This window comes from Triturus cristatus, chromosome 10 (genome assembly GCF_964204655.1).
Source record: "Triturus cristatus chromosome 10, aTriCri1.1, whole genome shotgun sequence".
NCBI classification, from domain to species: Eukaryota; Metazoa; Chordata; class Amphibia; order Caudata; family Salamandridae; genus Triturus; species Triturus cristatus.
In genome coordinates this window covers 633,193,843-633,219,486 of record NC_140593.1, presented here as the reverse complement: position 1 = coordinate 633,219,486, position 25,644 = coordinate 633,193,843, and the positions used below count along the sequence as shown (strand labels likewise).

At 49.7% G+C, this 25,644-nt stretch overlaps 1 protein-coding gene across 2 annotated transcripts in view; it reads left to right on the top strand.

The window, feature by feature from the left end:
* The window catches only part of GTF3C1 (general transcription factor IIIC subunit 1), a 1,956,011-nt gene that overhangs the window by 1,258,999 nt on the left and 671,368 nt on the right, over positions 1-25,644 (top strand). For both annotated transcript variants that reach the window (XM_085632176.1, XM_085632175.1), the window contains exon 27: positions 5,997-6,109. In XM_085632176.1, the coding sequence (XP_085488302.1) occupies positions 5,997-6,109 (113 nt within the window). The remainder of the gene's footprint in view (positions 1-5,996; positions 6,110-25,644) is intronic.

Below are 25,644 nucleotides of genomic sequence, written 5' to 3'. Positions count from 1 at the left end.
TCGCTGACGTCAGTGCTTTCTTTTTCCGTGCCAGCAAGCGCAGATCCGGGAAGAGCAGGTACCCCCAGTCATTTTTTGACTGAGTTTTTTTAGGCTTTTTGTCTCTATTTTTTCATCGAGTCTTCAACTCCTGGTGCAGTTAGGATGCCCGGTGCGAGGACTGTCACCGCATGATGTCGGTGACGGATCCGCACCGAGTTGGCTTTTTCTGCCTGGGGCGCAACCACAACCCCAAGTCGTGCCCCGACTGCCGTGCCATGGCGCCAAAGTCTTTGTGGGAGCGGTCCAGAAAGCTGCTGGAGGCCCGGCAGTCGGCTCCACGCCGTTTGAGGTCCCGGTCCCGTGGGAGGTCGAGGGACCGTGCACGGAGTCGTCATCATCATCGATCTTCGGGATCCAACTCTTCGCACTCAGGGTCAGGTAAGGCGAAGCACTAGAAGTCGAAGAAAGGTAATTGTTCTCCAACTTCTCCTCTGCGGCTACGGCGGAGCCTGTGGTGTTGCCGCCGGCCTACCCACCCTTTCCGGGTCCATCGGTGACTCCGGCACAGATACAGGAGTTCCTGTCGGCCATGGGTCGCCTCTTTGGGCTGTCGGGTCCCGCTGGTGCGCCTTCGTGCACCACGGTCCCAAATGGGGGTCCTCGCGTTTCATCGCCGGCGGCTCCTGCCCTGGCGTTGCTGCCGGCTCCGGACCCAGCTCCGCAGGACTTCCATGGATCCAGGCCTGGATCCCGGTTGACGCCGGTTGACCTCATAACACCTCCACCGACGTCGACTCCACCAGCACCACTTCCGACGTCACCCGCTCCTCTGGACGACGTCGACCCCGGTTTCAGCACAGAAGGGTACGCGGCGTCGGGCCGGCGTCGATCAATGCTGTTCTCGACGTTGCTCGGGGATTTCTATCCCGATGTCTCTGCTCCCTATTTTAGGCCTGTGGAATGGCCTGAGGAGGAAGGGGAGGATTGTGAGTTGTCTGTGGGTCCTCTCGCAGCTGATTGCAAATATGAACAGGACTGGGCAGAGGATTTGGGGGAAGCCAGTGGTCTGGATACCTCACCAGACCTTGGCATGCTGTCAGCTCCTACCGTGGCTACGGAGGAGGGCGCTAGTTATGCTATGGTGTTGCGTAGGGCGGCCGAGGCTCTACACCTCGTGCTCCCTACTGTGGCCATCAGGACTAGCCTCCTGACAGAAGTGCTTCAGCCAGCAGCCACTTCTGCGGAGCCGCTGTTCCCCTCCAACGAAGCACTTTCCGACGTTCCTTTGGGCACCTGGTCCAGGCCCACCACAGGGGCTCCTGTGGATAGGAACGTGGCCCGACGCCATCGCCCGGCTCCTGGTGACCCCATTTTCCTCTCCCAACACCCCACCCACGAGAGCTTGGTTGTCCAAGCCTCTACTTCTCCAATCGCCTTCCCTTTCGCACCACCGGATAGGGAATCCAAGAAACTGGATCAGTTCGGAAAGAAGATTTTTTCTTCTGCCAGTTTTGCGCTGCGGTCCGTGAACACCGCATGCCTCTTGGGCCGTAACTCCCACTCTCTGTGGGATACAGTGGTGTAAGTGCTGCCTCAGTGTCCGGAGGAGGCCCAGACAGCTCTCTCCCAGGCTGTTGCCGAGGGGAGAGATGCAGCAAAGTTAATGATTCAATATGGCCTAGACACCGTCGACTCACTGGGCAGATCGATTGTAACGACGGTGGCGATTCGCCGCCGCGCCTGGTTGAGGATAACTGGATTTTCGGGGGATGTCCAAAGCACACTTAGGGACATGCCCTTTGATGGCCGTCGCCTCTTCAGCAACAAAGCAGGCAGTGCGTTGGAGCGGTTTAAGAACTCACGGGCTATGGCCAAGTCCTTGGGACTCTCTGCAGTCTGCCCTCCTCCGCCTTCTGCTTTTCGCTCCTTTCGTGGCCCCGGAAGGGGTGCCCCGCAGCATTCACAACAGAGCAACAAGCCTGCGCAGCAACAATCCCAGCGCAGCTGCGGACGTGGGTTCCGCCGTGGCGGACCAAGGGGCCAGCGGGCGGGTCAGTCCACCTCCACCCTGGCCACCACTGCCTCCAAACCTTCCTAGTCAGAACTTTCGGGCCATCAAACGCCAGTGGGCGACAGGCTTCGCCATCACCTCCCTCACTGGTGCACCATCACACCGGACAGGTGGGTTTTAGAGATAGTCCGAAGGGGCTACTCCCTCCCCTTTGTGACTACCCCTCCAGCCATGCCACCTCGGTACCACCGCATGTCGGGGGATCACTTGGTACTTCTTCAGTAAGAAGTTGCAGCCCTCTTGGCCAAAGGGGCCATTGAGCCCGTTCCGACACGTCCGTCGTTGGCGTCGTGGTTGCCGAGATGACGTCCCAGTGCGGCCGCGGGTTCTGCCGTGACGGACCAAGGGGCCCGCAGGCGGGTCAGTCCACCTCGACCCCAGCCACTACTGCCTCCAAACCTTCCTAGTCCGAACTTTCAGGCCCATCAAGACCAAGTGGGCGGCAGGCTTCGCCATCACCTCCCCCACTGGCGCACCATCACATCGGACAGGTGGGTTTTAGAGATAGTCCGAAGGGGCTACTCCTTCCCTTCGAGACTACTCCTCCAGCCATGCCACCTCGATACCACTGCATGTCGGGGTATCATGTGGTGCTTCTTCAGCAGGAAGTTGCGGCCCTCTTGGCCAAGAAGTAGGTTGTGGTGGTTATTCACACTACTTTCTGGTGCCAAAGAAAGGCAAGGGCCTGCGTCCTATCTTGGACCTCCGGAACTTCAATCACTTCCTCCACAAGAGAAGTTCGAGATGCTCACTTTGGCTCAGGTCTTGTCTGCTCTTGATCCACAAGACTGGATGGTAGCGCTGGACTTGCAGGATGCTTACTTCCACATCCCGGTCCTGCAGGACCACCAACTCTACCTGCAATTCACGGTAGGCCACGAGCACTTTCAGTTCACCGTGCTCCCCTTTGGCCTTACCAGCGCCCCTCAGGTGTTCACGAAAGTGATGGCGGTGGTCGCAGCTCATTTGCGCCGATCAGGGGTTTTAGTCTTCCCCTATCTTTACGACTGGTGGTTGAGGGCGGGCTCGCCCCAGACAGTCGTCTCCAACCTCCAGACTACGACCGACCTCCTGCATTTGCTGGGGTTCTCCATCAACGTACCGAAGTCGCACCTGGTTCCCTCTCAAAAGTTCCTCTTCATCGGAGCGGATCTGGACACGGCACAGTTTCAGGTCTATCCTCCCGAACAGCGAGTCCGGGATATTCGGGCTCTGATTCCGATCTTTCAGCCCTTGTCCCTGGTTTCGGTCAGAGTGACCCTGAGGCTGCTGGGCCTCGTGGTCTCCTACATCCTGCTGATTGATCATGCCAGCTGGCATATGGGGCACTGCAGTGGGACCTGAAGTTCCAGTGGGCGCAACATCAGGGTAACCTGTCCGATCATGTCCAGATCTTGGAGAGCACTGCAGTTGCAGTTGTGGCTCACGAACCGGGATTGTGTCGGCGGCAGATCCCTCTCCCTTTCCCAGCCAAAGTTTACAGTGGTGACAGATGCGTCCCTCCTGGGATGGGGCATCCACATGGGAGAGGCGGAGATGAGTGGCCTCTGGTCTCTGGCGGAGTCCAAGCTCCATATCAACCTTCTGGAGCTTCGGTCGATCCGACTTGCACTGAAGGCATTCCTTCCCTCTGTCAAGGGGAGAGTAGTGCAGCTGTTCACAGACAACACCACCACCATGTGGTACTGCCACAAGCAAGGCGGGTGGGGTCGTGGACCGTCTGTCAGGAGGCTCTGCGCCTCTGGACATGGGTGGAACATCAGGGCATTTTCCTGGTGGTTCAACACCTGGCAGGTTCTCTAAACGCCAGGGCGGACAAACTCAGCCGCAGGTGCATGATGGATCACGAATGGCATCTTCACTCGGAGGTGGCGCAAGGTCTATTTCAGCAGTGGGGAGAGCCTTGGTTAAATCTCTTCGCCACAGAAGAGAACGCGCAATGTCACCAGTTTTGAGCGTTGGAATTTCCAAGGCGGCACTCGGCGACGCTTTTTGTTGCGAGTGGAGTTGCGGTCTGTTGTACACCTTTCCGACTATACCACTTCTGCCCAGATTGCTGAAGAAGATCAGGCGCAACTGGGTCCAAGTCATCCTTGTGGCTCAGGACTGGGCTCGAGGAGTATGGTATCCCGATCTACTCGGTATGAGCATCGATCCCCCAATCCGACTGCCTCTTCGGGAGGATCTTCTGTCGCAGCATCAGGGTACGGTCCTCCACCCGAACCTGTCCAGCCTCCACAAATTTGTGTGGAGATTGAACAGCGACAGTTGATTCCTTTCAAATTGCCTCCTGAAGTTTGTGATGTCATTCTGGCAGCCAGGCGTCCCTCCACTAAGGTGGTATACACCTGCAGGTGGAACAAATGTGTGGCATGGTGCGCAGCAAAGGCTGTGGATCCCCTTTCTGCCCCTCTTTCTGAGGTCCTTTTATTCCTTCTTTCTTTGGCCCGGCAGGGCTCTGCTCTAGGCACTATCAAAGGTTATCTTTCTGCCATTTCAGCCTTTCTCAGGCTCCCTGATCAGCCCTCTCATTTCAAGGCCCCGGTTGTAAATAGATTTCTCAAAGGCATTACACACCTTTTCCCTCCTATTCTGTTTGTGATGCCACAGTGGGACTTGAATCTGGTTCTTACTCGTCTTATGTGTGCTCCTTTCGAGCCCCTTCACAACTGTCCTCTTCGTCTCTTGACCTTGAAGACTGTCTTCCTGGTTGGCATCACCTCCGCTAGGCGAGTGAGTGAGCTCCAGGCTCTTTCTTGTAAGCCTCCTTTTCTGTCAGTTCATCCGGACAAGGTTGTGCTCAGGCCCTGTTCTTCCTTTTTGTTAAAAGTTGATACGGCCTTTCACATTGGGCAGTCCATTACCTTGCCCACCTTCTTTCCGCCTCTGCATCCTTCCAGAGAGGAAGAGAGGCTCCAGCGTCTGGACCCAAAATGTGCGCTCTCCTTTTATCTCAACCGCACACAACAGTTCCGGGTGGATGAACAACTCTTTGTTGGCTACGTTGGCACCAAGAAAGGTCGGGCGGTACACACGAGGACTATCTCCCGCTGGGTTGTCTTGTGTATTAAAGTCTGTTACTCTTTGGCTAAAAAAAAAAAAACTAGGGTGGGGCTGCGTGCTCATTCCACTAGAGCAACTGCAGCCACTACTCCATTGGGACGTGTTGTCTCCCTGGAAGACATCTGTTAGGCAGCCACGTGTGCCTCACTGCACACGTTTACTAAGCATTATTCCCTGGACAGCCAAGTCCGGAGAGACGACTTCTTCGGCCGTTCTGTTCTCTGGGACTTTCTGGTGTGATCTTGGTTCGCAGACCTACCACCGGGGTTGGTATTGCTGGTGTATTTATTCTAAGGTAAGGAATCTATCACTAAGTGTTTCTTTCAGATGAACAAGTTTCTTACCTTCGGTAACAATATATCTGTAAGAAACATTAGTAGTGATATATTCCTTACTACCCCACCCATCCTCCCCATTCTGCGAACTGATTTCTAGGGTTAAGGTCATCCCTTTCAGGGCCCTAGTTTCAATGCACAATGGTCAGTATCTTGCATGGCTCTGCTTTCCTGGCGTGGAAAGTCATGTACAGAACTGACATCAGCACACGTGGGCGGCGTCTAAGTTGCGCCCCGACGTCAACTCGGCGATCACGACACCAGCGATGGACGCTCAGCCGCACGACACCACCTACCGACACGCAGGGGTACTGCTGACAAAAACTTTCCAGATCCAGTCTGACGCCTGGGGTTACTTCTAAGGTAAAGAATCAATCACTGCTAATGTTTCTTACAGATATATCATTACCGATGGTAAGTAACTTGTTCTTTAATTCCTCTAAAAAGCGATTGAGTAGTACCCATTGGTCTCGGGCGCTATCAGATAGTGCTATTTGTTCATCAGTTTTTCAAACCTAGTTTTCTATTATTTATTTTCTTTAAAGGTCTGTGCAGAAGAGTTTAGAGAATTTGTTGAAAAGCTGAAGGAAAAGTTGAGCTCAACTATCGGAAATCTTCAAATTGAGGTTCCAGACACATTACAAGAGCTGTTTAAAAGGTTGGTACATTTTAAGATGCATTCAATAAATCATTTCTACGAACGTTTCTACATAAGTAAACATTTTGCCTTTTAGTTTTCTATTCAGAATCATATTGCAGGGACTTCTTTATTCTTTTCCATTGTATTTGTTACTTGAATTCTGAATCACTAAAAAATGTAGGCCACTAATATTTACCATATTTACTCTCATACTGTGTATGACAGGCACTTCTCCTGCGCCTTTGAGGTTTCAGGGCATTGATGCAATCCTTGTGAAACGTATTGCTGCTGTCTTCAGAAACATATTAACCATGTACTACTGAAAGCTCATTGAATTGCCAAGTAACTTCTCTGTAGACTTAAGCTTGCAGAGTGCAGTGGTCATGTTTTAATATCAAGGTTTACCCTTGGAGGGTTTTGTTGAGTAGTACCTTAAGGTCCGTTAGCGTATTTATTATTTTCAGTCAGTATAATGTCCAAGCAATGTTTCATCATCAAAGCCAGGAATTATGGTTGAAAAATGGGGTTAAATTCTGAAATAAGTGTTCTGGTATTAAAATCAACCCTACTGGAGGCAAAGCTAGGATGCGCCCAAGATGAACACCCCTGCTGAAGCTCAGTTAGACGCCACAGTGGTTAGCCTGATTGCTGCAGTAAAGAATCAACGAGGAGAGGCGGGATCAGTGACACAAAAAATGCGAGAGAATTTGATGGACATGAGGAGACGCCCCTGGGACCGCGTGAAGCCACGTAAGAAGCCCCACCCCTACGTCTCATCTCAGCCCTGGAGTCCTGGTTGCTCGCATTAGCTGGAAATGGACACCTTACCCCTGGACCCTCTCTGCGACTCTTTGATGGTGTTTCACTTGAGTCCATACAGTGCTGCCTGAGTTAGGACTCACTGGCAGGCTTGTAATTGAGGCATACGGGGTGCACCAGGGCACAACACAAATAGCTATTTCAGGTGAGAGGAGATGGCCTGCAGGCCTGCGTGGATTTTGGGAGGGAAGGACAGTGCCAAACAAGTTTTTGGTAAATATTGCTTTGTTAGTTGGTAGAGGGACACTGTTTCTGCTTAATCCTGGCCAGATTAGAATTTTCTGAAATCTCAGACTATACACAATTGATGAAATTAAGCATATACTTAGTCAGGTTGTGTTTGAGACTCTGCCTGGGCCCCAATTTTTGATAGCACCACAGGCTAGTTCTGACCAGAATTGATGGCAGTTTGTGTTAGTGCAACTGTTTGTTCCTACAGGACGATTATATCATTCAGGAAGCTGCTGAAATCCCCCAGCACCGCAAGAGGACAGTTCGCATTTTGATCTAGGACTATTTTTGCAAAGAAGACACTGCCCAGGTTGTCAAGGGCACTTGATGTCGATGAAACAAGCTGCCCACCAGATTTTGTTCTCGGAGGTAATACCATGCACCAAATTGACCCAGATAAGTGACACGAACAAGATGACCAGCTGTGGATGCCTTTTAAAAATTGATCTTGGTCATTGGCACTACCCTAGCCAATATAGACTCAAAACTGACTGACCTAACCTCAGTCTTTTTTCAGCAGATTATTCATCTGACACTAAGATGAAATGCAAGAACTTTCTGTTACAGTTTCGAATGTGTCAGTGGGACATTAAATATGGACTGTTAGATTCCTGTATGTATATTGATAATTTTGGATGGCTGGACTGGAGAACTGAACAACTTTCAGGACTCACCTGGTGAATCAGCAGTGGATGCAAATGTACCTCACCGCACATCTGCAGCCAGCCTTGACCTATAAAATACCATGTTATGGGTGTGGCAGACCCATAAAACAATCCAAGCTCACAGGGAATACAAGGGATCCATAAAACAATCCAAGCTCACAGGGAATACAAGGGATCCATAAAACAATCCAAGCTCACTGGGAATACAAGGGATCTTTAAAACAATCCAAGCTAACAGGGAATACAAGGCATGCATCAGACAGAGGACTTCACTAAATAGTGACGTCACTAACCAGAGGTATACAAGTAAACATTTCCATTGAAAACGACCCCAGATATGAGAGATGAAGATCCTATAATCTGATCCAGATGCTGTCCGAGGAACACTGATAGCAGCTCAAAGTATTTACCTCCTCCTGTGATACTTGCAATACCATTTCTTGGCTTTTGGTGACCTTTATTATGATTTTGGGAGTGCTATCCTTAAAATCCTTAAATTTTATTTTCATCAATAGGGGATCTCCTACCCAAAGATTTCCAAAGGTATCCGCTATATCATAGTACTATTAGCCAAAAGCAAATTATTCCGTGCCCCTGGCAGCCCCCAGAGGGAAGTAGCCCTATTGACAAATGTTCAAGGGTCACCACCTTATGTTTCAAAGAAAATTATACTGTTGTTTGTACCATTGATTTTGATTTGGGTTACAGTTTTAATAATGAGCTTTTACTTGTAACCAATATATCAGTTTACTGTTTAGATACACTTCATAATAGCAACTCTGCGACCTCTTTCCTGCCTCTTACTCTATCTTCATATACATACATCCTAGTAGAGGAAAACCACATTGTCCTGTTAACATTTTCCAGGGTTGTCTGCTCCCTTAGGATGGACCTCGAGGAGTGCAGGTTAGACTCCATTCCTTGCACGTCATCAATGGTCAATGCGCATTTATATTTTGACATTATATATACTGTGTGTCTTAAAAATAACTTGTGTGCATATTTAAACTAATTAATGAAATGTATTTACAGTAGAAACTAGAGATTTATAAACGTGTGCACTAATGTTCAGTTTAACATGAAGACATGTAGTCTGTATTCACGTTTGTATTTACACTTTAAGTTACAGTTGCATATGGTCTGAAAGTCATATTTGAAAGTTTAATCATGTATGCTTTTACTCACGTTTGCATTTGTGCTTTAGTTGTATGTGCACAAGTATAACCATATATTTAAAGTGCACAGTCAAATGTTTAGTTAAAGTTAGCCTGACTAAAGGCCTTGTGGTTTGAAATGTGCATTGCTTGGTTAGCGTGTTCTTGCATTTGCTGGTGCATTCTCAAGGTTTCTTTAGCTAGAGAAAAGAGTATTGTTGTCTGTACTAGTTTCTTGAGAGTGAAGCCTGAGAAGAGAAACTTTTGCAAGAAACGTGAAAACCTAATGAGCAGATGAAGCCTCTTATTCATCGTATATCAGGAATGGAGGGATGTTCAAGGTTGCAGTAACTTTCCAAATTGTGTGGGAAGGGAAAGTCTGGTAATGTTGCAATTGCGCAACACAAAAAAAGAAACAATTGGTTCAGGGTAGTTTGGGAAGAGATACAATTGTTGCTGAGGTTTGTATGGTTTATTTAGTGTTCACTGTTAGAACTTAGAGCAGATTCCCTTAAACTTAGAGGGGTACAGACCTGTTCGAGAGGGAGAAGAGGCACTGCCCGAAGTCAGGTCATTATATAGCCATAAATATGATCCTTCACACATGTATTTGGTTCAGTCAATAGCATAAGGTTATGGATAAAAAAGGTGCATTGATGTTTGAATTTGAGAGTCATTGAAAATTAGAGAATTATATAGTACGAAATGAAGCCTCCCTCTATGCCCGCACAGTATGAGGCACTTAATTCTTGGGAGTGTGCAGCTCATGTTGGGCAAAAGGAAAATATGAGGGAAAAGTCAGAAAGGCAGTCCGTAACTGTGCCTATGCTAGTTGGGATGCAGAACAACAGCGATGGAGAATTGATATAACAGAGGGAACTAGACTATACCCTGCATTGACTAGTTAAGAACGAGATAAGACAGGAAACACAGAGAACACAGGTAAATATAGTGATGGTTATATCTGAAAGAGACACGTTATTGATAGATTCCTTACCTTAGAATATCCCCAGGCATCAGACTGGATCCAGAAAGTTTCGCTTAGCAGTACCCCTGTGTGTCAGTAGGTGGCGTCGTGCGGCTCCGCGTCCGTCACTGGCGTCGTAAGCGTCGAGATGACGCCACGGAGAGTACTTAGGCACCACCTATGCGTGCTGACGTCTGTTTTTTCTTTTTCTGCGCCAGCAAGCGCAGATCCGGATTGATCACGTAGATTAATCTCTTTTTGACTACTATTTTGAGAATTTTGTCTCCTCTCTTTTCTCCTGGTGCACGTAGGGATGCCCGGCTTTAAGTCCTGTGGGGCCTGTCGCCGGAATATGTCGGTGGCGTACCCCACAATGTTTGCCTCTACTGCCTGGAGACTGCCCACGACTCGAGTCATGGCCCCCAAGGCCTTGAGGGACCGGCGTAGGAAGTTGCTGGAGGTGCGGCATTAGTCACGCCGTCGTTCCGGGTCCAGAGACTGTTCCCGGGACTGCTCGCCGCCGCTCCTCAGGCTCCAAGTCTTCGCCTAAGGATTCCGGTAAGCGATGCCATAAAAAGAAGTTGAATAAGCGTGTTCGCTCTCCGACGTCCCCCCCGGAGGAGGACGCAGGAACAGGGGCTTCGTCCCGGCGGCTCCTCTGGAGCCAGGGAGTCCCGCGGCCTACCCACCATACCCAGGTCCGTCGGCGACTCCCGAACAGGTGCAAGAATTCCTTGCTACTATGGACCGCCTTTTTAGGCCTCGGGGTCCCGCCGGCGCGCTTTCTGGCCCTGCGGTCCTGTGTCCAGATCCTGTTGGCCCAGCGGCTGCGCCACCGGCGCCACAGGATCCTGCGCCAGTCGCTCCGGCCCCGGTGCCACGAGGTGCGGTGTTGCCGGCACCACCCTTGGCTTCACCCTCGGCACCACACTGGGTGCCATTTATTCCTCCCTTGCCCCAGTTCCAGGACCATTTTGTTCCGGCCTGGGATCCGCATTCGGTGCCGTTCCCGACACTGTTCGTCCCTTCTCCGTCTTTGCCGCCGCGACCGGCTCCCTCTACGCCAGAGGCAGCCGATGACTGGGAAGGGTCCCGGCAATGTGACTCCGAGCCGGATTGGGTGGACAACTTGGAGAGAGCAGGCAGCCTCGATGTCTCCTCTGACCCGGGGTTCGCCTCCACCCCCTTCCCCCCCGCCTACGATGGTGGAAGGTGCCTCCTACACGATGGTCCTCCATCGGGCGGCTGAGGTCCTCAATCTTGACCTCCTCACAGTGGCCCTCAAGACCAACCTCCTCACCCAGGTGCTCCAGACGGCGTGTACTTCGTCGGATCCGTTGCCTCCCTTCAATGATGCCCTTACCGATGTCCTCTTGGGCCCTTGGTCGAACCCGGCCACTGGGGCCCTGGTGGATTAATACGTCACCAGGCGCCACCGACCGGCGCACGGTGACCCCGCCTTTTTGACTACTCACACTATGCCTGAGAACCTGGTTATTCAGGCCTCGACGTCACAGAGTTCTTTTCCTATAGCCCAGCCAGATAAGGAGTCTAAACGGCTGGACCAGTTTGGGAAGCGGTTGTTCTCTTCGGTCAGCTTAGGGCTGCGGTCGGTGAACACCGCCTGCTTGTTGGGCATCTACTCCCACGTGGTGTGGGATGCTGTTGCTCAAGTGTTGCCTCAGTGTCCTGAGGAGGTGCAGGCTGTCCTTTCTCAGGCAATTGCTGAGGGTAAGGATGCGGCTAAGTTCGCCATGCGGTGTGGGTTGGACACCGCTGACTCATTGGGCAGGGCGATTTCTACAACTGTGGCGTTGTGATGTCACGCCTGGTTGCGTTCCACTGGTTTCTCGCCCGATGTCCAGAGCTCGCTCATGGACATGCCCTTTGATGGCACCCACCTGTTTGGCGACAAGGCTGACCGTGCCCTTGAGAGCTTTAAGGAGTCGCTGGCTACGGCTAAGTCCTTGGGCCTTTCTACTAAGGGCTCGGCCTCTCTTTGTTTTCGTTCCTTTCGTGGACAAGGTAGAGGCAGTCAAGCGTCCCGTCCCCTAAGCCTGTGCAGAACAAGCCCCAGCGCGGCCGGGATCGTGGTTTCCGCAGGGGCGGGTCGGGGAACCAGCATGTGGGTCAGTTCACTTCCACCCCCGCTGCTTCCGCCTCCAAACCTTCCTAATCTCAGCTTCAGGGAGCACCCCACGCCGATGGGTGGCAGGATCTGCCACCACCTCCCTCACTGGTGCGCGATTACATCAGACAAATGGGTGCTGCAGATAATCTGCCACGGTTACTCCCTTTCAGTTCCCTCCTCCTACCATGCCACCTCGGTGCCATCGCATGTCGGGGGATCACTTGGCTCTTCTCCGACAGGAAGTCACGGCCCTCGTGGCCAAGGGGGCCATCGAGTGCGTTCCTGGCCCGGAAGTAGGGAGTGGTTGTTATTCCCATTACTTTCTGGTCCCCAAGAAGGACAAAGGGGGTCTGCGTCCTATCTTGGACCTCCGGGACGTCAATCGCTTCTTCCGGAAGGAGAAGTTCAAGATGCTGACTCTGGCTCAGGTTTTAGCTGCCCTCGACCCACAAGACTAGATGGTAGCGTTGGACTTGCAGGACGCATATTTTCACATTCCCATCCTGCCGGCCCACCGGCGTTACCTGCGGTAGGCCAGGAGCATTTTCAGTTTGCCGTACTCCCCTTCGGCCTTACCAGTGCCCCTCGGGTGTTCACGAAAGTGATGGCGGTGGTTGCAGCTCATCTGCGCAGGTCGGGTGTGTCAGTCTTCCCCTACCTCGACAACAGGTTGTTGAAGGTGGGCTCGCCCCAGACAGTCGTCACCCACCTTCAGACTACGGCCGACCTCCTGTATTTGCTGGGGTACTCCATCAACGTGCTGAAGTCGTACCTGAGTCCCTCTCAGAAGCTCCCCTTCATTGGAGCGGTTCTGGATTCTACGCTGTTTCGAGTTTATCCTCCCGAGCAGCGAGTCCGGGATATTCAGGCTATGATTCCGATCTTTCAGCCTCTGTCCCGGGTTTCAGTCAGGATGACCCTCCGGCTTCTGGGCCTGATGGCCTCCTGCATCCTGCTGGTGACACATGCCAGATGGCATATGCGGACCCTGCAGTGGGACCTGAAGTTCCAGTGGGCGCAACATCAGGTCCACCTGTCCGATCATGTCCAGATCTCAGAAGGCACTGCACAGCAGTTGCAGTGGTGGCTCACGAATCACGATTGGGTCAGTGGCAGATTCCTCTCCCTTCCCCAACCAGAGCACACAGTGGTGACGGATGCATCCCTCCTGGGATGGGTAGGCTACTTGGGAGAAGTGGAGATCAGAGGACTCTGGTCTCCGGCGGAGTCCTGGCTCCATATCAACCTTCTGGAGCTTGAGCGATCCAGCTTGCACTGAAAGCATTCCTTCTCTCTGTCCGGGGACGTGTGGTGCAGGTGTTCACGGACAACACCACCGCCATGTGGTATTGCAACAAACAGGGCGGGGTGGGGTCCTGGGCCCTATGTCAGGAGGCTCTGCTCCTCTGGACGTGGCTGGAACATCAAGGCATTACCTTGGTGGTTCAACACCTGGAAGGTTTTCTGAACGCCAGGGTGGACGAACTCTGCCACCGGTGCTTGATGGATCACGAATATGGCGTCTGCAGTCAGGCGTGGTGCAAGGTCTCTTTCAGCAGTGGGGAGAGCCTTGGTTAGATCTATTTGCCACCAAAGAGAACGCACAATGTTATCAGTTCTGCGCGTTGGAATTTCCAAGGCGGCAGTCGCTCGTCGACGCTTTTTGTCGCGAGTGGAGTTGCGGTCTGTTGTACGGCTTTCCGCCTATACCTCTTCTGCCCAGAGTGCTGAAGAAGATCCGGCGCGACCAGGCCCAAGTCATCCTTGTGCCTCCGGATTGGGCACGAAGATACTGGTATCCCGAGCTACTCAGCATGGCGATCGATCTCCCGATCTGTCTGCCTTTTCGGGAGGATCTTCTGTCGCAGCTGCAGGGGACGGTCCTCCATCCGAACCTGTCCAGCCTCCACCTCCATGCGTGGAGATTGAGCGGCGACAGTTGACAGCCTTCGATCTTCCTCGCGAGGTCTGTGATGTCATTCTGGCAGCCAGGTGTCCCTCCACTAAAACGGTATACGCCTGCAGGTGGAACAAGTTTGTGGCATGGTGCACAGCAAAGGCTGTGGATCCCCTTTCTGCCCCTCTCTCTGAAGTTCTTCTGTTCCTTCTTTCTTTGGCCCAGCAGGGCTCTGCTCTGGGCACTATCAAAGGTTTTCTTTCGACCATCTCCGCCTTTTTGAGGCTTCCAGATCAGCCTTCTCTTTTTAAGTCCCCGGTTGTTAACCATTTTCTTAAAGGCATTACGCACACGTTTCCTCCCGTGCAGTTCATCATGCCTCAATGTGACTTGAATCTCGTTTTGATCTATGTGATGTGCGCTCCTTTCGAGCCCCTTTATATCTGTCCTTTGCTTCTTCTTACTCTTAAGACGGCTTTCCTGGTCGCTCTCACCTCTGCCTGAAGAGTGAGTGAGCTCCAGGCTCTTTCTTCCAAACCTCCTTTCCTTTCTATTCATCCGGACAAGGTGGTGTTAAGGACCCGTCCTTCTTGTTTGCCAAAGGTGGTTACGCCCTTCCACATCGAGCAGACCATCACTTTGCCTACCTTCTTTCCGCCTCCGCATCCTTCGAGGGAGGAAGAGAGGCTCCACCATCTGGACCCAAAACGTGCACTTGCATTCTATCTAAAGCGTACACAGCAGTTCAGGGTGGATGACCAGCTTTTTGTTGGCTACGTGGGCACCAAGAAAGGTCGGGCGGTGCACAAACGGACCATCTGTCGGTGGGTCGTTCTGTGCATCAAAGCATGTTACTCCTTGGCTAAGAAGGAGCCTCCTGTGGGGCTGCGTGCCCTTTCTACCAGGGCAACTGCAGCCACTACTGCCTTGGGATGTGGCGTCCTCTTGCAGGACATTTGTCAGGCAGCTACGTGGGCCTCGCTGCACACGTTTATCAAGCACTACTGCCTTGCCAGTCAAGTCCGGAGAGACGGCTTCTTTGGCCGTTCCGTGCTCCATGACTTTCTGGTGTAATCTTGTTGGCAGACCCACCACCGGGGTTGGTATTGCTGGGGTATCTATTCTAAGGTAAGGAATCTATCACTAACGTGTCTCTTTCAGATGCACAAGTTACTACTTGTTTGACGATATATCTGTAAGAGACATTAGTTAGTGATAGATTCCTTACCGCCCCACCCATCCTCCCCGTTCTGCGAACTGGTTACTAGGGTTAAGGTCATCCCTCTTAGGGCCCTAGTTTTCTGCACCAATGGTCAGTATCTTGCATGGCTCTGCGTTCCTGGCGCGGAAAGTCGTGTACAGAGCTGACGTCAGTGTGCATAGGTGGCGCCTAAGTACTCGCGGTGGCGTCATCTCGGCACTTACGACGCCAGTGACGGACACGAAGCCGCACGACGCCACCTACTGACGCGCAGGGGTACTGCTAAGCAAAACTTTCCGGATCCAGTCTGATGCCTGGGGATATTCTAAGGTAAGGAATCTGTCACTAACTAATGCCTCTTACAGATATATCGTTACACAAGTAGTAACTTGTGCTTTAGCGATGATTTCCTAGATCTGTTGTTTTCTAAACATCCACCTCTTTATAATGTGGTCCAACCTGAAGGAACAAATGGTGTAGTTATCGGTGGAAGCTATGGAATAGCTTCCACCCAGATGCCCCAGGTGTCCCAGATGCCGTTACTCTTCCGGTCACTATTGATCCTGTAGTTCTTTTGTATAAATCAGAATTGACAGGAAACATGACCTATACGTTGACAGTCCCTACTGGAGTAGATATATCAGCTAGGGCTCCTGTGGTTCCAGGATTGGGAGGAACTTCTGTTGTTCTAACTCAATCAAATACCCCTTGTATTGTTGGTGCAACATCAACTATTAATCAGACAGGATTTGCTTCTATAGGCGGGTCCACTCAAAGATCGCCAAATTCTGCCATGTCTATTTGGAATTCACCCTGAGTGTTAACCATAGTATTCTCACAGAATTTATTTTTATTTATTTATTTTTTATTTTATGTAGTTTATAGAGCGCACAGCTACCCCCGAAGGGGTGTCCCGGCGCTAAAAACCTGAGCCTCCAAGGGAGAAGAGGGAGCATAGAGCAAGGAGAAACAGTAGAGTGACTCAGAGTTCGGAGAAGAGCCAGGTTTTTAGTTTGGCTCGGAAGATGGGTTCGGAGGGACAGAATCTCAACTCGATTGGTAAAGAGTTCCACAGTTTAGCAGCAATGACACTGAACCCTCTGCCACCCATTCTAGATAATCTAAAACGGGGCGAGATCAGGAGGCGGAGGTCATTGGATCTCAAGGATCTGGTGGAGCGGGATATCGAGATACGTTTTTTCAGGTAGTTGGGTCCGCGGTCGTTGACGGCTCGATAAGTGAGGGTAAGGACCTTGAACTGGATGCGTCTAGCCACTGGGAGCCTGTGGAGTTCCTTACGATACGCAGAAACAGATTGGCGGTAGGGGATATTACCAATCAGTCTGGCCGCAGCATTCTGGACAATCTGCAGCCGGCCTACCAGATACTGGGGGGCACCAGCATAGAGGCTGTTAGCATAGTCCAGGTGGGACGTGATGAGGGCTTGGGTAACTGTACGGCGGGAATCCAGGGGGAGATAGGGAAGAATTTTTCTGATCATGCGCAACTTCATGAAACAGGCAGAGGTCACTTTATTAACCTGAGTTTTGCATGAAAGGGAGTCATCAAACTGGAAACCCAGATTCCGAGCCGAGTGAACGGGAGAGGGGGCGGGATCAAGCGCCGTAGGCCACCACCAAGAAGAGGGGATGGAAGCTTTCTGATTGAAAAACATAACCTCCGTTTTGTCAGCATTCAGTCTGAGGTGGTTAGCGGTCATCCAGACACTGATGTTGTTGAGGCACTGGCAGAAGTTGGCGAATGCGGAGTCCGAGTGGTCCCTGAAGGAAAACACCAGCTGAGTGTCGTCAGCATAAGAGACCACCCTGACTCCGTAGGACTCCACAACGTCGGCCAGTGGGGCAAGATAGACGTTGAAGAACAGGGGGCTGAGGGCGGAACCTTGTGGCACCCCGCATGACAGGGGTTTTTTCTCTGACTTGAAGGGCCGCAGCAAAACCCTCTGACTTCTTGTCGAGAGGAAGGACTCGATCCAGCTGAAGGCAGTGCCGCCAATGCCTATCTGTTTAAGTCGGTCAAGGAGGATGGGGTGGGAGACCGTATCGAAAGCTGCGGACAGGTCGAGGAGGACCAGCATGGCCTCCTCGCCCCTGTCCACGCATTCCCGAATGGTTTCGGATACTTCCAACAATGCCGTCTCAGTGCTGAATCCAGCTCTGAATCCGGATTGTGATTCGTGCAGTAGAGAGTGGTTTTCCAAATATTCCGTGAGTTGCAGCTGCACGGCTTTTTCCAGGACTTTGGCGGGTTTAGGGAGAAGGGAGATGGGGCGATAGTTAGCAAAAACAGTGGGATCTGCATCCGCTTTTTTTAGGATGGGAATCACCAAGGCCTCCTTCCAGGTGGTAGGGAAGAAGCCATGGTGGAGGGAGGCATTCCAGATGGAAAGGAAGGAGCAGGCCAGCGAAGGCGCCAGTTCTCCCATGAGTTTCGCAGGGACAGGATCGGAGGGGGCGCCGGATTTGCAATGGGTGAGTAACCTAATAGCATCATCCCGGTTGAGTTTATTAAAAGAGAGAAAGGACGGAGAGTCTAGGGGACTAGTGGGGGAAGGCAGGGGGGCTGGCCCTATGGGAAAGGAGACACAAAGTTTATTTATCTTTTCGAGGAAGTAGTCTGAAAGTCCCTCGCATAGAGCCTGACTCGCGGTGTTCTGAGGAGCCCTGGCCGGAGGATTAATAAAGTCTTTAACAATGTTAAAAAGGGTTTTAGATGAGTTTTTGGCCTTGGTAATTTGAGAGGAAAAGTGATCTTTCATAGCGATTTTTTTTAGTTTGAGGAATTTTTTCAGGGCAGATCTGTATAAAAGTTTGGCTTCAGAGTCGTAGTTTAGTCTCCACTTGCGTTCGAGAGCTTTACATCTGCTTTTCTCCTCACGGAGGGGGGTAGAAAACCAGGGAGCGGAGGGTCGCGATCTGGCGGAGGTGATGATTTTCTGAGGAGCAATGGAGTCAATCGCAATGACGACAGCAGCATTCAGCCTAGAGACATTTTCATCTATGTCAGAGGAGAGGTACTCCGTCTGAAAGTGGAACACCGGGTCCAAGGTGGCACATGTAACCTTGTGCCACTTTCTTCCCAACTCCTTCCTAGGGGCCAGGGGGGCAGTTTTTCGTCCGAGAGCAAGAGAGAAGGGGATGAGGTAATGGTCAGTCCAGGTGAGAGGGAGGGGTGGGTGGACAGTAATATTCGAGAAATTGGCGAATATGAGGTCCAAGGTGTGACCAGCCACATGAGTGGGACCTACGACTAATTGTTTGAGATTTAGGCTTTCCATAGTTTCCAACAGATTGTTTGCCTTCACGCAGAGAGGGTTGTCTACGTGGAGGTTAAAATCACCAAGGACTAAGAAATATTGGTGTTTGAGGGATAAATCAGCCAATTGGTGGAAGAGGGCAATGAGAGAAGGGGAGATGGCGGTGGGGGGGTTGTAAACTAATGTGCCAGCCAGGATAACTGCCGCGGAGTCCGATATAGAGAAGTACATGGCTTCAATTATACCAATATTAGTAAGTTTGGTAAAGGTCAACTGGAGATAGGATTTGAGGATGACGGCTAGACCGCCTCCAGATTTACCACCAGCCCGGTTCAAGCATTTTATATCATATCCTGGGGGAATGGCCAGATAGAGATCCGGAGAGGAGGAGTCAGTGATCCAGGACTCGGTGAGGAATAAAATATCCCATTCGTCTGAGGAGATAGACATCCAGATGTCATTGGCATGACGGGGGAGAGAGCGGCAATTAATCAAGCCAGCTTTCAGGGTCCGAAGATTAGAGGAGGGTGGCTGTGATGGGGGACGAGAAGGGAGACAAGGTTGGTAGGGCGGGAGAGTGAAGTTGCATTGCGGGCAAAGGAAATGAGCAGACTCAAGGTGGTTTGGGATGCAGCAAGTGATAGTCGAGCAAGAGCGGGGGTTTAGTAGGTGTAGTTGGGTGTTGGTCCAACACGTACGGACAGAGTCAGTGGAAAAAGCAGGGGGTCTGGCCCTGGGCCCGGTCCAGGCCCGGACGGGCCTAGACGGGCTTGCCTTTGGCGCGCCTTCGGCGCGCTGACGGCGCGCCCGCTGCGCCCGTCCGCTGCGCTTCCTAGCGAGACACATAATTTATGTCTGTGGAAATGGGCGTCATGGGGGTGTGGCCAGCTGAGGTGGGCGTGTCCGCCGTGGCGCCTCGCCCTCAGTGATGGCGAAATGGATGGTTCGTTGCAGCGCTAGATCCGCTGTTTAAGTGCAAGGGGTGAGTGATTAAAATGAGCAAAGTATCACACAGCAAAGTTTTTAAAAAGACAGGTTCACTCCCGGCTTCCGCCTCAGGAGACTCACGATTTAAAGTGACGCGCTTTCCAGCTGCGCGCACTTATAAGGACGAGTAAGGGGGCGTGGCCGGCTGAGGTGGGCGTGTCCGCCGTGGCGCCTCACCCTCAGTGATGGCGAAATGGATTGTTCGTTGCAGCGCTAGATCCGCTGTTTAAGTGCAAGGGGTGAGTGATTAAAATGAGCAAAGTATCACACAGCAAAGTTTTTAAAAAGACAGGTTCACTCCCGGCTTCCGCCTCAGGAGACTCACGATTTAAAGTGACGCGCTTTCCAGCTGCGCGCACTTATAAGGACGAGTAAGGGGGCGTGGCCGGCTGAGGTGGGCGTGTCCGCCGTGGCGCCTCGCCCTCAGTGATGGCGAAATGGATGGTTCGTTGCAGCGCTAGATCCGCTGTTTAAGTGCAAGGGGTGAGTGATTAAAATGAGCAAAGTATCACACAGCAAAGTTTTTAAAAAGACAGGTTCACTCCCGGCTTCCGCCTCAGGAGACTCACGATTTAAAGTGACGCGCTTTCCAGCTGCGCGCACTTATAAGGACGAGTAAGGGGGCGTGGCCGGCTGAGGTGGGCGTGTCCGCCGTGGCGCCTCGCCCTCAGTGATGGCGAAATGGATGGTTCGTTGCAGCGCTAGATCCGCTGTTTAAGTGCAAGGGGTGAGTGATTAAAATGAGCAAAGTATCACACAGCAAAGTTTTTAAAAAGACAGGTTCACTCCCGGCTTCCGCCTCAGGAGACTCACGATTGGAGAGTGCTTAATACCCCGGTAGTACAGAATGGTATTAACTCCCGAGAACTTGATGATTTTATTATGTTCTTAAAAGGGTCCCCAACAGAAAGTGAAGGTTCAGGATTAGGTAGAGAAATATTTCAGTGCCCAGTGAGGGAAAGTGCATTTGATGTTGTTAAACTAAAGGTAGAACTGAATAACTGAATGTGCTGATACAAGGAAACCTTGATCTTTCTTGATTAAATGCTTACTAAGAGAGCGAACTTGTAGTCATGTTCAAAGAGGTTACCAAATATGCAGTGCAGGCCCATGAAAAGCTGTCTGAATAAGCTCAGAAATATGAGTCGGTCAAAATCCCAGCAGAAGAGTTTTTTTTTGTAAATATGTTTATTAACATTCAAGATCATACAAACACGTGACAATCGGTAATTAACCCTTCCTAAAAACATCCAATTGGACAGTTGCCCTAGTAGAGCCATGCCCACTGAACCCCGTTGACAGGCTCTCTGATTAATCGCTCCCCCTATAAACCTTACAATATAGTCTCTAGCAATTCCACCATCGGATCGACATGCAAGGCCACATTTACAGGCATATGAATAATGGAACCTTCGTTCAACAGGTCCAGTGCATAATCAATATGACTAATCCTAAATCGATCATCTACACCTAGATACATCCCCTCCCCAGCAGAAGAGTTGTTGTGTATGCTTTGATAAAAATGGCATAACTAGCATGAGAAAAACAGGAATTAAATTGCAGATTAAAAATTAATTAATATCATCGGAAAGTGGAGTGAGTTAGATAAGTGGGAAGGCAGATGGACAAAGAAGAAAAAAAAGAAAAAAAAACCAGGGAGAGCCACCTCCGTCTTAAATAGATGGAGATGGCGCTTCAAATTTTCCATTGAGAGAAGTGGCAGGTTGAGGTCCATGTGCCTTGGAGTAGGAGTGATCTTGCATCATTTACTAATGGTTTCCCAAAATTGAGAGAAAAGCCAGTGAAATTATATATGCAGGTTGAGCAATTTGTGAAGATTTCACAGGTTTTGTGTTTTAATTTGAATACCTTCTTGGACATTGTGGCACAAAATGATTTGTGGGCAGAATGTAAAGTAGCTATAGAGTAGACGGTGAAGGAACCTCAGAGTAATCTGGTATCACATGTTTCATCACCACTACTGATGAAGAAGTATCAACAGTTAATGACCTTTTTGAAAGGGAAGACCGCTCTGCAACTAGACACACTTTGTCACGTACCCTGAGCCTGCCCTGCATGCAGCACTTTCTTCCCGGTTCCTGGAGGCAGAGGATATTAAAACTCCGAGCCGGTCCCGCAATGCGGGAGACTGCTCTGCAATGAACCGCACTTGCACATTGTCACGGACCCTGAGCCTGCCCTGCACGCAGCAGTTTCATCCCGGTCCCTGGAGGCAAAGGATATTTAAACTCAGAGCCGGTCCCGCAACGCCGGACGCGTGCGGGAGCGTGACCGGGCCAAGGTGGGCCCATCTTAGACCGTCTTAGCCCATCATAGGCCGGAAGAGGCCGGGCAAGGCCACGGGCTTTTGATTTTCACTAGGAGCTGTTGTGCATTAGAGACAGTTACATCCTACCCGAGTGGAGCCTATTCTACTTACCTTCTACATGTATACGCTCTGGTGAGCCTGGGTTAAAATTCAAACTGTTGACATTCTGTGGCATATATAGATAGCCCAAGGGGGATTATTATTTTCAACTTTAAGAACTAAAGGGACTTAGCGACGTATTGTTAAGTATTGTGAATAGAAAGATTTTTGACTAAACGCCCTAAATAGCCAAGGCTTTAATTGCTGGTTGTGTCTACATAATATAATTTTTGTAACATGGGGAAGAGAAAAAGTCCTAGAGCTCATAGAAAAATGCAAACAAAATCGGGAGGGGGAGGTTGTTTGACTTTAATAAACTATTTAACAGGGACAATAGGTGCTATCGAACAGCAAATCATATCTGTGGAGGCCGCCATGAACCCAGGAAAAAAACGGCCCGGTCGAGGGTTCCCTACTAGACGAGGCTGAACAAGGGACACCCGCCCCTTCCAGAGAGGCGCCTAGGAGCGGGATATGTACAAACGGTTGTGTCCTGAATACATCTGACCATATTTCAGCAAGTGATCAGGAGAGTGATACTCAACCACCGACAAAGCGCTCAAGAAATCCTGATATTCTTCCCAGCACCACAGGGGAACCTAGGTCTGAGTCCTTGATGACACCTCTCAAACTACGTAAAAAGGTGCAAAAAAAGGATAAGACTTTGCCCACACGTAAGTTGGGCAACAAGGAAAAAAATATATTCTGTGCCAATTAATGTATGCAGACTGACATCGAACAGTTAAAAACTAAACTAGATGCATTAGACATCTACCTTAGAGAAACACTAACTAGCCTAACTAGTAGAATAGATGAAATGGAAGTGACTAAATGCCTAGAAAAATGCCGGCCAAGCATTTCAGAATTAGCTAATAATCGTAATAGCGGCCTGGACTACCCAGGGGGCAAGACGCTGTTACATATTCAAACCGGAGAGCTTGCTCCTGCTATTCAAATGAATCCGGCAGTGGCTGTTCATAATAGGGATCAACACACCTCGATTATTAGACCATCGACTCTTCACCCTGTACCTTCCTTAGCCCCAGGTGGACTCACACACACCTCAGGTGCTAATAGTCCTAATATATTTATACCCATGAATAATCAAGAGTTAGAGTCTTCAATTACATATTTGGATTTACCCCCAGCCGTGACCCCGTAAACGGTTGTGTTAGCAAATGTCCCAAGATTACCTACTGGGGAGCTGAGTCTTGGGACACATTAAGAAATAAGTCTCTATTTTGGTTGGGCTCTAAAACGGGCCTAACTGAGAGGCTCTTTGCTGATTTCAAAATGGCCAGGAGAGTGGGCTGGATTGGGAGAGGGTGTAAGAACTTGTTTGGCAATTGTGTGATGCTGACTTTTAAGACCCCACAGCTCACACAAATGATATTAAGTAGGGCAGGAAATTACAATATCTCAGTACAAAGCATTAACTTAGTCCCTTTGGGATACTTATTCCAACCTACCCACAACAACCGTATTAATGCAACCAATGAGCCCCAAAAAGTGATTGGCAGGCCCTGGTTTAATATACCTGTCCTTAATCGATTTGACATACTCCCTAATCTTGAGGAAGTGGACTGACTACTCTCAGAAGCCACTAGATCGCATGAGATTTGGGGCAAGTCGTGGATTTTCCTACCAGAAATGTTTTGGGAAATACACTAATGTGAAACATTAAATGTTTTAAATAGGGATCGACTCCCCCCAGCGAAATCACCATTAAAGATTTGTGGGGCTTATGAGCCCCACTTTACTTCAGTAGCAACTGAGGGGGATAAGGCTAATCTCACACCATCCATTATACACACTGCTTCTATGCCATCCCCCACCTCATGTGACGCCTCTATAGTACCTGCTGCTGAAGCTAAGTTTGCGATAAGTGAAGTAAATAAGAGAATGGATATGTACCAGATTATGTTTTGGAATGTAGCAGGTTTAAAAACTAAGGTAACCAACCAGCTATGGATTGACTTTGTGAGGAAATTTGATAGTGTCAGCCTTCAGGAAACCTGAGTGGAAGAGCCAATTCACATCAACGGATTCAAAACTTTTCATATACCAGCCGTTACTTCATCTCATGGAAGATCTAAGCGGGGTTTACGTACATATTTTTCAAGTCATCTTAATATAAGAAAAACCGTATTGAATGCTGCTGATCAGTATTTTCAAATCATTGTCCTTGATGTTGATAAATCTCTTTATATTGTTTTAGTGAAATTTTACAATAATGTTCCACCTGACTTCATTGAGGGGATATTGAAGTCATTAAGTGGTGATTTACAAAATGTACAGGTCTCCACAACTAAAGATCTATTTACTATTTGGTGGGGGGTGGATTTTAACTCCGCTCTATGCCAGCATGTGGAAAGGGGGGTCTGTGGTATCTTGTATGATAAAGATACTAGCTTTTCTCACTTCCCACATACAGCTTATGGAGATCTTCTAAATGAAACAAAGTTTTAGCTGATCTAGGATTTGCCAATAAGCTATGTTCCCCGCCGGTCTCCTTTAGCCCCACTTTTAATGGTCGGGGTGCATTTTCAACCATTGATTTCATTTTAACATCATGCAGACATTTTTCCAGAGTTAAGGACTTTTATACCCATGAGATCTCTCTGAGAAATAATTTCGCCCTAAGTGTGGGTGTGTTGGTTTCCAGTCATAAGGGAACTATGAGAGAAAACCCAACGCACATTGTTGATAATATAACTCTGAGTAGACAAAATGGGTATGCTCTTCGTTGGGCTAAGGTGAATCCAGATGAATTTATGAGACAGGTTGTGTAAATCTTAGCCCGCCTGAATGAAATGACCTCTCACAAAGATATTATAGAAGGTTTTGCCATTATATTTGACTATATTAGAAATGCCTTGTTTGTGAAAACTGATAAAAAAGCCACCCAAAAACGTGGTTGGTTTGATTCTAAATGTAATAAGGCCCATTCGAAGCTTAAACACACCTTACATAATGTAGTCAAAAATAAGGATGACATTAAAGAGGCAAGAAAGGAGTTATAAGAGTGTATTAAAAGAAAGGAGGAAAGCATTGAAAGAAGTTGCCTGGCGTGCTTTACATGCAGCATCGGAAATTAGAGATTCTTCTGCTTTTTGGAAAGCAGTTAATGCGCCCTTCCTTGTTGAAAAGGATATGGTAACAGTAGAGATAGCTATAAGTGAGGCAGATTGGGTAGACCATTACTCAAAGCTGTACCATAAACCTATGCCCGAGGTCCAAGGAGAAATGCCCACAGTTAACGAGCCTGAACAACTGCCAACAATCCTACCGATTGACTTACATTTTGACCTTAGCGAGGTTAATCAGGCTATTACTTCAAGCATGGGCAGCAAGGCCCCTGGGCCTGATGGTATCCCTGTGGACCTATTCAAATCTAATATCTCTATTTGGGGCCCGCATCTGACGCAAGTAATCAACGCATGTTGTACGATCAGTTTCCTACCATCTTGGTTTGAATCGACATTGGTGCCCATCTTTAAAAAAGGGGACAGGAAAAATCCAGCATGCTACAGGCCAATCTCACTGCTAGATGCAACGGTTAAAGTCATAGGGCGAGTTCTGTTGACCAGACTGCAGGACACGGAGGATCACTCGATCATTAGTGATGTACAATATGAATTTCGCCAGGGCATGGGAACAGTGGAACAGTGCCTTAATTTAAATATCCTGATAGGTAAATATGCTAAGGCAAAAAGGGGCAGGCTATTCCTGGCATTCGTTGACTTAACTGCGGCCTTTGACTGTGTTATTCACGATAAGATGTGGAAGATTTTAG